Below are 12,327 nucleotides of genomic sequence, written 5' to 3' on the forward strand. Positions count from 1 at the left end.
TTTCCTGGTAGCTAGATGCGGAATATAATGAAGTAAACCGGATGAAATTTCAAGCTATGCTTCATTTTCCTCGGCATCATGCTTGTAGAAGAAGAGGCTTTATGCAGTTGTTTGTCAACCGAAAAAGTTACGAGCACCTAAACTTTCAAAAAGAAGCACAATGGAGGTCCGTCGCTAAAATGCAAGCAATGTAAGCCAAAATTCGACACGCCCCTCCCCACAAGATTAAATCGATCATGAAACGGGGAGCAGATGGAAGATGAATCTGCGCAATCAGAAACCTCATCTACAGGGCTCATCGCCATAGCCTGCTTATGAAGCCCTTCTTGTCCTTCTTCATTCTGCTTTCGAGAGATGGGAACTCTACGCAGTTATAGGCGAGGTCGAGAACAATGGGATTACGGGGCACTGCTTCAAAAGCAGGAGGGAAGGCTGCAATGTGAGTAACACCTTTCACCGAAGAATCGCCGACTGAAGATTCATACACATCAAGTTTCTCGAGAAGTTTCTCCAGCTGAAACACAGTGAAGGACACAAAATTTCCATGTCAAGGCAATATTGTCCAGTCGAAGAATACTATGAAGATCGTTCTTTTTCCTTGCATGAGAAAAGAATTGACACATCCATAATCAACGATTTGTTATTTTTCTCAGGTTATTTTGTTATGACATAAGCTCCATCAATGACACAGTGTCACCTGAAGAAACATTCTAAAAGTTCTGGTGTATAATCATTGTCACAAATGACCCTATGTTATACAAAAACTCCTCAGGTGTCATGATGACTTCGAGATGTTTAGCTCACTCCTCTTTAAAACAACTCTGATTTCTTAATCAAGTCTTACTTTGCAAGATAATCAAGCATTGTCACTTTTCAAGGACAGATTACCTACTGTGGAAAATCTCCGTATTTTGATTTTTTTTTTATTTCGGTCTATAATTTAGTAAAATCTCCGCATTTTTTTTTCCCATTTCGCTGTCTAATTTAGCTACACTAAACCATGACTCCAGCTTAGTCTTCTCTTTAGCATATAGAAGAGGGAAAAAAGGAAACCAAAGAGTACCTTCTTATCAGTCCCAGACAATGATATAGTAGATATTTTCTTCGAGAGATTCTCAGGACCCTTAAACTCCTCTATAATTCCTTTTGCATGCTCTATGCAACTGTTAGATCTGCTCTCGTCATGTAAAGTCTTCAACTCTCTCCGCATCGTCTGTGAAATGATCAGAAGCCAAAATCATGAATTTGGTAACAAGTTAGCTTCCCGTGGATATTACATTTCTCAGCTAAGGAGCGAGCATCTCTGAATAGCTTATCAACCAAAAGCAATAAAAAACACAAAATCCAGTTACCTCATCACTACTGCCTGCACTGTCACATCTTTGAAGAGCCTCCTCTGCTAAAGAGCGAGCACGACAATACAACATGTATGCTTCCACCCTTTTTCCAGCCAAACCATATGACAAGGCTAAGTAAAAGCACCTGAAGTCCACAAAGCGTTTTAAATTAAAGAACATCCATCGACACGGAATTGAAAAATAAGGTCTACTTATCTAAAACCCATGCTGTTATGCCAACAGTGAGACCTTCAGCCTACTTATCTAAAACCTAAGCTGTTAAACAAAACCACAACTTTAATACATAATGTCCTGTAGTTCTTCCTCAAGCATAGACTGGGATTCAAACAAAGGCAAAGTGTTGACATTACTTATGAATATGGGTAATGACATGTCGATAAAGATTCGAACATATGACCTCGTGCCATGTTAAATGACCATTCTTAAGCTATTAGAAACAAGCCACCAATGAATATCAAGCATTTCTTTTTAACACACCTTGGAAGCCAAAACAACACATAAAAGCTAGAAATAAGAGTGTCAAAAATTTGAAATTCTTACTTGCATTCTGCTAACTTAAACAAATAAGATGTAATATGAAGCCATGTTTTTAATATTTAGTACCCCAAAAGTAGCTATTTGTCCCTACAAAAGTAGAGCTAGGAAACGAATAAGAGAGAAGTATTGATCAATAAAAGTAGACAATATGAGAGCCTCATGTACGATTGGTTTTTGAAAAAAAAGTCATTCACGAAAAGAAAAATCACACAATTGGAGCTAGAATGGGTAATGGGGGAAGGAAGAAGATGGGCAAAGAGCAAAAACTGAAGATACTATCGCAGAGAAAGGTGACCCTCATAAATGAAGTTTCATAAACTATTTAGCATCAAGGAACACCAAGATGAACTTATTGATGAGAAACTGTATGAATTTGACAAAGAACTTCTCAAGAACATTTAATAAGGCATATGCTGATGCAGATAAGAGCAAAGGGACCAAGGAAAACCTTTCCGCTCGCAAAACAAGAGTCTTAAGTTCACACTCCTCTGCTAGTGCCACTTCTTCCGATTTTTGGTCTCTTCCAGAAGTTAGTAGGTCGCAAAGATCAGCAGTATTCTGCAGTATGAAGCATCCAAAAATTCACCCTACCAGCCAGGGAAATGCAAACATGACTCCAGAATTTTTGCACAATGCAATTGTATGTCAATATGCAACATTCGGAACCAAAAGACTAGAAGAGTCGACCTGAAGTAGGAGATCATACAAGCGAACGAGCTCTTCAGGCTTGGTAACTTTCTCATTTTTTTCCTCACGACGCTTAGTGAGTCTACTCTTGGCAATGCTGACCAAAAGCTGGTTGCGCTCAATGGTTCGCTGTACTAGTAAAGCACTAACAGCCTTGTCAAGACCATTCAGGTCATCTTTCACATTTTCAGCATTACCGGCACTGACCTAGAAGATAAATTTCATTGACAGGAATAGGTCACAAGTTTCTCAAAAGAATGGGCAATTGAACATGAGAAAGTTCCTCCCTGGAAAGAAAATCCATTTCTAATATTCCTTACCAGGTCATTTCTGATGCAACTCCTCGCCTCATTATAAGCAGCAAATATTTTGTCAAAGACAGTCAATCTTTTCTCTGATGAAAGGGATTCTGCTGCTGGACCATTTAAATCTTTCTCTAGATCTTGTGCTGCATGATGTACCACAGTACACATCATTTAGAACCATTTCACCACCGTAAAGAAGTTCATCCCCTGTCGTGTGAGGTGGAATGCAAGTGTTGAAACCATGCAGATGTGACAAGACCCCTCAGTATTCCTCTTATGTCTTTTTTCCCCCTCCCTTTTTCCATGTTGTGTGACAAATGGGTGGTGTTATGAGGGCATGGGGTGGGGGTAGACAGCATCAGGGATGAGCAATACAGTTGCTCGCAAAGAACACTGCTTACGATCTAGTCTAAGAAATCCATTGTCATTTAGCAAGAATTGGCACTAACCCTTTAAAATGGCAACTCGAGTCTTTGCATTTGAAATAGGAAATCTATGACCAAGCCAATGGAACTCTGTCAGTGATGCGGCCTGTTGGGTTCTTGCTTCAGCCATAACCACCTATGAAGCAAGACAACTCGAGAATCATTGACATTTAACATATGAATGAAGGCCAAGCAGGAAGAGAAGGCAGTAAGTTCCAAACCAAATTAACAATAAAAATCAAAGAAGCAGTACAAAATTTTATCAAGAGGCATCGACATTGAGTCTTGTCAAAACAAAAGGTAACAGATATAGAAGGGTAGAGAAAAGAAACACAACAAACAATAGCTACCAAAAGAAGTCGAGGATCATTTTCATAGTGGCAGCCACTTCATGTACAGGAATGCCCAATGTATAGTCATAGCCAACAGTAACAAAAAACAACTGCACACATAACACATGTTGTGGTCAACAACTCTTAAAATAGAATTGTCACAGTTATGCTAAAATAACTCCCGGAATTCAGCTAATTATTGGTAGGTATACTAATAGTTGATATTTTTCAAAAGGATCTTCATAGACTCCATGTCAGAAAAGAAAACCTATCTAAAGCATCCTTGACGGAATGATGAACCAGAAAATCCCTTAGGACACAGGCAAAAGAATCTCAACATAAGACCCATGACGTATCAAGGAGATAAAAAAAGATATATTCCATTATGTACAGTCCAAATAGAGAGAAAGGGAAGAGCAAATTCCTATTGAAAGACATAACCCACTGCGCCATTTCAATACACAAAAATCAGGTTCCTTATGTAAGTTAAAAAAAGGGCACAAAAGCAAGATTAACATTTACCAAAGAACATATAGATCAGAAACATTCTTCGCTGTAGAAGATAAAGAAACTTTACTGCCTAGATTAAAGGCTAAAAGTAATGATGATTTCTGCAAGAAAAATCAAAAGACAGAAAAAAATAACTACCTTCTAGGGAGAAAAATATAAGTACGCATTTGCATATTTCATACTTAGGAAGTGCATACCTCTAATTTTGCTTTGAAAAGGTCGAGCGCCGGTCCTTCCATCTCCCCAATATGCAGAAATTCAGAGGTTTGGAGATTGGACTCGCCAATTTTGTGCAAGCAATACCGAATGCTCGGTTCCAGCTCCTCAACTCGCTCACGACACAACACTTGATTTTCTAAGTCCCCATATTTACCTAGTTCCTCATAAACAGCCCTGTAATTGTGACAATGCCAACAGTTACAATATACTTACTCAAAGAAGGAAATATGATGAATTTCTCGTAAGTTCCATATTATTTAAGCAATTTTCAAATGGAAACCCATCCAAGAAAATTCAAAATAGGTCAAATTAAAACAATAACCTGACCCAAACTGCATATCCATGTGACTTTGTTCAGACTTCAGACTAAAAGCAAAGAATCGAAAATGATTACTCAAAAGCAGAAAAGGAACTACCTGGCACTCTTAAAATTCATCAATGCAGTATCCCAATTCCGATCTTGCTCAAACAAAAGGTTCGCTTTCATATAGGAAGCATAGGCCTGAAAATATGAACCTTCAACTAAGCTAAATGGAAAGGCAATACAGCGCAATTAACATCTATCAGAAAGAGCAACAGAATGATCATTGGAACTAATAAAATCAATATGGAAGCCAAGAAGAAAACTAGAAGATATGAAGAAAAATTAACCTTAGCCCATGGATTTACCTCTTCAAATCCAATTAACCCTCCCAATTATTGTTTTATCATGACAAACTACGACTGGCTTCCACATAAAATCTATTTTAGTAAATCAAGCAACCTAATAGCAGGATAGTTTTAAAAAAGGAAATTCTTAATGATAGTCTTCTGTCTACATTTTGGCCTCACTGAAGAGGGATGAATAGAAGAGTGTGGTAGGCACAGATTTCCTTATTTGTTGAAATCATTTCGTTCTAGGCATAAGCATTAGAAATTAGCACACGAAAGATACTAATTCCAATTGAAGGACACCTCAGCTTCTAAAGATGTCCGCGAATCTCCTTTCACAGAGCACAACTGTGAGAACAAGGTAGCCCACTTTACAGCCTTCCTCAGCCTACCAATCAAATGTATACGTTGTCGGGAATTTGGACCATCCGGAAGTTGTCTTTTCTCCATTGCATGACTCCAAGCCCTCTCTGCGGTGTAGAGAACTAAATGAAGAAACCTATTTGAAGGAACAAGATAAAAAGAATTAGAGAAAACTATTGCAAAACATAACTATTCATAATATCATATCCAAAATAATTTTTTTTCACCAAAATCATATCCAGAACAATTAATTGCGCACCAGCAGAATCCCATGGCTTTGGCACTTTGTGGAAAGGTAAATTACACTGGCAAAACCTGCAGTTTTGATGATACTGTATATAGGAAAAGTGCACCGAAAGTCGTGTACTTTTTGTATTCGATCTAGATGGTCCCACATCGAGGAAAGTAGCATTCAATGAAACTTCTTCTCGCCTCCGAGCAGCATATGTCATAAGATCCCCCTTTCAGTGCACACCTCTAAGCTCTCTCCCCAATCTATTTTTGAAGGTTTATAGAGTAGGAACGGACAAGAGTCCTAAACTTTTCAATGGGGCAACTAAGTCCTAAAATTTCAAAAGAATTGCAATTAAGTCCTTCTGCCATTAATTGCTTACGTGGCAGTTGTGCATCAGCTACATGGCTGCCTGATGGGATGTCAAATAGGAGGCATTGGAGAAGTTTGACCAAAAGGGCTTGATTACACTTTTTCAAAGGGTAGAGGGATTAATTCCATTAATAAAAAGGGTAAGGACTTCATTGCATTTTGTGAACAAGGCTCATGATTTCAGGTGCAATTCTCCTATCGTATTCATTCAACTCATAAAAAGGAAGTCCAGGACATAATGCTAAGTCATCCAAAGGCAAAGAAACTTCATCCCATCTAGCTTACGCCTCAAATCTTCTAAACTTCCTGCTTCAAGTTGCCAAGTCCAAATTATAATCTACTTAAACCTTACAACTCCTGTGAGCCCAATAAACAACTTATGGAGGAGCTTTGTACTCTTATCACCTTCACTCAGCCATGTCGCCATTGATTTTGTCCCCGCATAAATTTTTCGATCATGATCATCTGAGCAAAATTCTCTTTCAGAGACATCTCTAGTCCTATGAACAGGAGACAAGCAGGAGTTTGTTTCTCAGCGCCTACATCCCCCCAAACTCCTTATTCCTCGTTTCTTTATCTCTCCATCGAGCCACCTAGGCTCCAACAATGTGCCAAGATGTCCATATATCTCAGATGCTTCAGGAAATTCTCAAAAAAAAAAAAATGCGCTACTCTTATCCGTCATAAATCATTTCTGGAAATTCACGGGAAGATAAACTTCCAAGATCCTCCAATGAGAGTATCAGAATATGTTAAGAGTTCATATTTCGGGGAGGAAAGGAAAAGGCTATCTCTCACGTGACTAATCACTGCACTTGGAGAATTTAGTTCCAGAAACCACGTAAAAGCTTAGGTTCCTAGATATACAGCAATGTCGCATTTCATGTGAAAATGCCAATGTAAATGAACAAATTGCAGTTTACTAGATGTAAAGCATCCAGTTAGGCATAGTGACCACGCAATGTCCACAGAAGCCATGATACCATCCAGCTGAAGCTAGTACAAACACAATTAGGCAATTTCGATCAATCGCACCATTCCTACCTTCTGACCATATTCCTACCAGTGAATGGATGCCAAGAAACATTCGCCTCCTAATTATGCAACGCTCTCCCATCTTACAAGAGAAAAACAAAAGAATCGCAGATTCACAAGGGAAGATGGAACAAGGCCAACCTGACTTCAGTGACACAGGATTCAGTCACGGCCTTCCGTGCATATCTACCGCGGCCATGCGTGAACTTCAGTGACCTGTACAGCCTCCTAAGACGAGCCGTGCAGTATCTCCTATCACAGAAGCCACAAGTGAACAGCATATCCATCCGATAAGCACCGCATTCGCACAAACACCTAAACAGCGTCTCCGACTACATCGCAATTCCCGGAAGACACCAACCGTGCGCAGACAAATTAATGCAGTATTACCGATAGCGAGTGTAATCTCCGTGACGCAAACCGTGCTGCATCTGAGCAGATTTCAAGAGCTGCAACACTGGTACGATCGAGGGAAGACAGAAGCAAGACCAAACAAAGAAAAACCGAGTAATGAGTCGCTAATCGATGCACCTCACTCAAGCGAGGCTTTAAGGAAACAGAATCGGAGGCGAGAAGAGACCATTGATGGAGAATTTCTGCATGTTGGGATCGGATTGGGAGTCGTCGACCTCCATTGCAGATGCGCCGTTCTCTCTCGCCATGGAATAACGCTCGACGGGGGAGATCGCAGGAAGCGCTCCGATTCGGACCCGAAATTAATCGGAGGAAAATCGGTAGGCCAGGCACGTCGGCGGCGAAGAGAGGCCGCAAATCGGAGTCGGCGAGCCGCAGAAGAAAGAGAGGGGCGGCGCTAGGTTATAGCGTCCTTCGACCAAAAAAAAAAAAGTTTATTGCCTCGAAAATTTCATTGCTTGAAGAGAATTCTTCGTCTATGTCAATGAAAATGATATCTCCGTTTTCTCTTTGACTCGCGCTATTTTCACATTAAACTGATCACATCATTCCTTGTATGTCCCACTCTTCATATAAGATTATTTCTTACCCTCTTTTCTTCTTCTTCTTCTTCTGTTTTTAAATTTTACTAAAAAAAAAAAACTTATCCACATCCCTTTCCAACAACATTTTTTTTTTTTTTCACTCGAGCCACTTCTTCCAGACACATCACATTTTTTACATTTCCTTCGTGTTTGTCTTCTTTTGAAGTTATTCTCCATTATTAATCTAAGCGAGCACTAATCATATACTTTAGTAAAAAATGTTAGTTTTATTTAAAATTGTTTACTGTAATTCTTTAGATTATTCTCATGGTCGTGAATTTTTCGGCTTTGATTTTTGGATTGAATTTACATGGATTTACCCAAAAATGAAATATTATAGTTGATGTATGCATTATGCACGATTCACGCCTAGATTATCCTCTAACTTGTGCTTGAGTTATTTTTTCAATAATAGTTTCCTAGGACAAAAAGTACAGGAAAATACAACTCATTAATGGAATAACTAGAATATTTTTTTCTTAGAAATACAATAGTTAGTTAGCTATCCGTAAAAAAAAAACTTTTTTTTTTTTTTGGGAAAGAAGTACATTGATTTTGTTCCAAATGGAGAAAGAAAAGGCAAAAGGAAAAAAAAAAGAGAGGGGAAAACATTAGTCTTAAATCAAGAACGGGCCTCACATTTAACTTAATAAATATTGTGTAAGAGGAGCCTGGGTAATTTCGCCTGTAGTAAAATTGAAACAAGAAAAAATTGTAAGAAAAAATCTTAATCAAGAGTAGGACCCACAAGAGACAAGGTAGTCAATTCAGTGTAAAATGGATGTCAGGAGACAATAAGGAGGTGGAAATAGCACGGGCCTTCTCTTTTCTTCTTCTTGTGTTTTTGTTTTCATTTTTCTATAAAAGGAAAATGGCCATATCTTTTTAATACATTTTTTTTTGTTAAAAGTAATTGAATTTTTTTCAAATAATAGCATAAAATGGTTAGATCGTCACATATAAGGACTTTTAGCCGGCCAGCAAGCATGTAGCTATTTCGGCCGTCGGAGAAAAGGGAATTTTAAGAAAAAAATACAATAATATTTTTTATGTTTATTTTTACTTTTCTTTTCCTTTTTTTCTCTTTTCTTCTCCCCTCCCCAGACATCATTGGCCTCCTCGCTCGAGGCCAACGACCTCCACCGGCCATCGACAAGGTCCGGCCATGGCCAGCAAGCGGTAGAGGGAAAAAGAAAAAAGAAAGGGAAACATTTTTAAAAGGTAAATAACGAAAATGCCCTTTGTCCAATTAGGTTAGGCCTTTCTTTGAAACTGATTTGGCCACTTCAAATCATTATTTCAAACTATTTCATTTAATGTAATAGTGAATTTAGACTTATTAATTTATCGGGAAAAACATATTTCAAACGACTCTATGATATGTGAAGTAGAAAATTATACTTTTCTCGGCCCTCCTCGTGGCGTTCTTTTTCTTATCCTCCTCAGAATGCGAGTGCTCGAAATAGCAATTTGCAAAATGTTCTTTGAAATTTTTCTGCTTGGATCTATTTCCAAATTTTGAAAAAAAAAAATCTAATGATAAAGAGATTCGTTGATAGTAAATATTTAGCAATTCTTCTTCCGTCGGCTAATGAATTAACGCTTTACACAAATTGGATTATGAGGAGATTTGAGAATGGATTGGTGCATCGGGCCTCTCTTTTTCTAAAGCTTGGGCCTCTAGAAAGTCTCAGTCGACAGTGTTAATCTAATACTAATTCTCCAAACGCAAACTCATATTAATATTTAGCCGCTTAAATATTGAGGAAAAAAAGATTGGTGAGCTAGCGACTTGCCCCCAATAATTGTAAAAAAATTGACTTAATCGGTTAAAGAATAATAATTACGTTGACACCAAAAAGTGACCAGCTTCTGATTATTGTAGGTAAGTGACAAACTTAACTCGCGAGGGTAGAGGTTGATGAGAACTGAAGTCATCCATAAACGGAATAGTCGACAGTTCGAAGGGAACCGATAAACCATCAGTAAAGTCATCTATAACGGACATCACCCGTTACCCACGAGAGCTTTCACTGGCAAAAGAATTAAGTATTGTTTGTTTTACTGAAAGCGAAATCCATGATAGATACGAAACTCGTTAAAAACCATATTGTACGACTCAGCCACATTGGTGATTTCGAGAAATAAAAGAGGCTAAGGAACTGTTCGATAACATAAAGATTTACCCTTGAATCCATAAGAGCTAAACTTTATCCCGTCTAGAAATCCGGACAACCAAAGCAGCCTAAGAGTATTAAGGACATGATCAGAAGAAATTGTAAAAGTACATCCATGACATATACAATTTTCCTTAAAATACAAATAGTCTTTGAAAATAAACAACTCAATAAAAATTGGCAATGTAAAACTAGTTAATTATTTAATAATAAAATGATAACTCACTCGATAAATGATTGGTAATTTCATATGATAGTTGGTAAACTTAATTATAGCATTGGTAAGAAAGATAAAAATAGTTTGTAAATGAAAAGAGAAGCTCATTTTTGTTAGATGTAGGATAAATTGGTAATTTCAAATAATGATAACTTGTTGATAAGAATATTCACATTGATTGGTACAACTGGAGCCACTAGCCTTATATTTTCAACCTTTGGCTGTTGACTGGGTGTTGATCAATTTAATTTGCCAAATCATTATTATCAATTTAGTTATTTTAACTAACGTCAGTTTGATTCTCATTATTCTTATCTTAATTAGAAAATTCAAGTCTTTGCATTATCCTTATAAAAGGTTGGCTACTCTAACCAACGTGATTAACATTTATAAATGGATAAGGACGATAAAGGTACTTGTTGAACGATCCTGGCCGCAAGAGGACATTACTCACAATGGAGTTGACCATATCATTCCACTGCTCTTCGAACATTCTTCTCATGATTCAATGTGATGCATCGGAAGATCAAACTTCCTCATGTCGATTATCTTCTGTCGCTCTCGTAGTTTCTAAATTATCAGAATGCGTGACCTTTTAATTACCATTTTGCGGTAATGAGTTGTTGTTGCCAACAACATCGTCACACTCTTGTTGATTTCTAGTTCTTGTCATTGTAGTCTCCTCAAATCAACAAAACATGTCCCACCAAGTGTATCAAAAAGACGTTTTACCAAAAAGTCGACGAAATATCTTTCAAGAATGTGATGAATCAACGAGTGAATCAACAAAGGTTGTGAAAGGTCCTTTGTTTCATTTGAGAAGAAAAGTAAATGACAAGAAATTTAAATGACAATTGGGTCCACTCATGTAAATTGCAAGATGTAAAGAGGAAGATAAATTTGCAGAAGAGTACTAAAGTCGTCGCCATCATTGTACCATCGACTTTGACACCAATCGCCTCAATCAGTAGCCACTGTCACATGTAAACAATCTAATCGATCCCACCAAATCGACTACCACAAGCAATCCCTCTTGCATTCATCTTTCACCATACCAATCCTTTATTCCACAAACATTAGGCTAAGTTTGATTGACTGAATTTTTAGTCAAGATAAGATCGTATATAATATGATAAGAAATTCAAGGATTTTATCATATCATATCTACTGTTTGGTAAATTGTGGATATAAAGTCGGATAAGCAGAGGCAATGCGCAACTGAGATCGACTCTGTTTTGCTAAAATATCAGAATGCTTTAGAAATTATTCGGTATTAAGTAATGAGTTTTGACGAGTGAGTTATCGTTGAGCAAAAATTTATGCCATCTAAATCAGGGAACGACATCGAACAGACCGTGTAGAACCAAGGGTCTTCATTTGAAGTCCAAGCATTTGAGAATGACTCGGTGGCCTTGCTCGTTGTCTTGTCGAGTGAGAAAACAAGTGTTGAACAATGAAATTATTCAACCTCTTTTCACAAATTGAAGATGCACTCATGCGGGTCATCTAAAAGAGCTATCTTGAAAGTCGATGATCAACCTCTAATTCTTCAAAATAGGACAAGACTCCTTTCGAATATTGAAAAGGTTCAAGCAATTAAAAAATGAAAGATATGATCTCATATGACTCTATCAATTAAAGAATGAAATCGTGGAGATACGCGATTTTATTGTTAGAGACCCGGCTTGGCATTGTCGGAGAGGCGAGCATACTTGACGGTCATTGTCGCCAAAGAGGCAGCCCCCCACCTATGAGAGGCAGTTTGGCGCAAAGGAGAGACGATGGTTGTGAAAAAAACTTGATTCTTCTTATAACTATTCTATTGAGAAATCCTATCCGGGCCTATCCCACCCATTTCTCTAGGATATTTTTATCTAGGCTATATCCTCATATATCCATATTTATCCTA

General features: G+C 37.8%; 1 protein-coding gene across 1 annotated transcript; it reads right to left on the reverse strand.

The window, feature by feature from the left end:
• LOC115736144 (signal recognition particle subunit SRP68) lies at positions 1-7,763 on the reverse strand. The gene is made up of 13 exons (XM_030667670.2): positions 7,607-7,763; positions 7,417-7,483; positions 7,168-7,278; positions 5,328-5,523; positions 4,790-4,875; positions 4,352-4,547; positions 3,337-3,448; positions 2,903-3,030; positions 2,583-2,789; positions 2,344-2,453; positions 1,353-1,482; positions 1,064-1,213; positions 1-514 (listed from the first exon to the last, which is right to left on the reverse strand). Exons 1-13 carry the CDS (start codon positions 7,686-7,688, stop codon positions 296-298), a joined length of 1,794 nt encoding a protein of 597 aa, XP_030523530.1. The 5' UTR covers positions 7,689-7,763; the 3' UTR covers positions 1-295.
• Between the last annotated feature and the right edge of the window lie 4,564 nt (positions 7,764-12,327).

This window comes from Rhodamnia argentea, chromosome 2, assembly GCF_020921035.1.
Source record: "Rhodamnia argentea isolate NSW1041297 chromosome 2, ASM2092103v1, whole genome shotgun sequence".
NCBI lineage: Eukaryota > Viridiplantae > Streptophyta > Magnoliopsida > Myrtales > Myrtaceae > Rhodamnia > Rhodamnia argentea.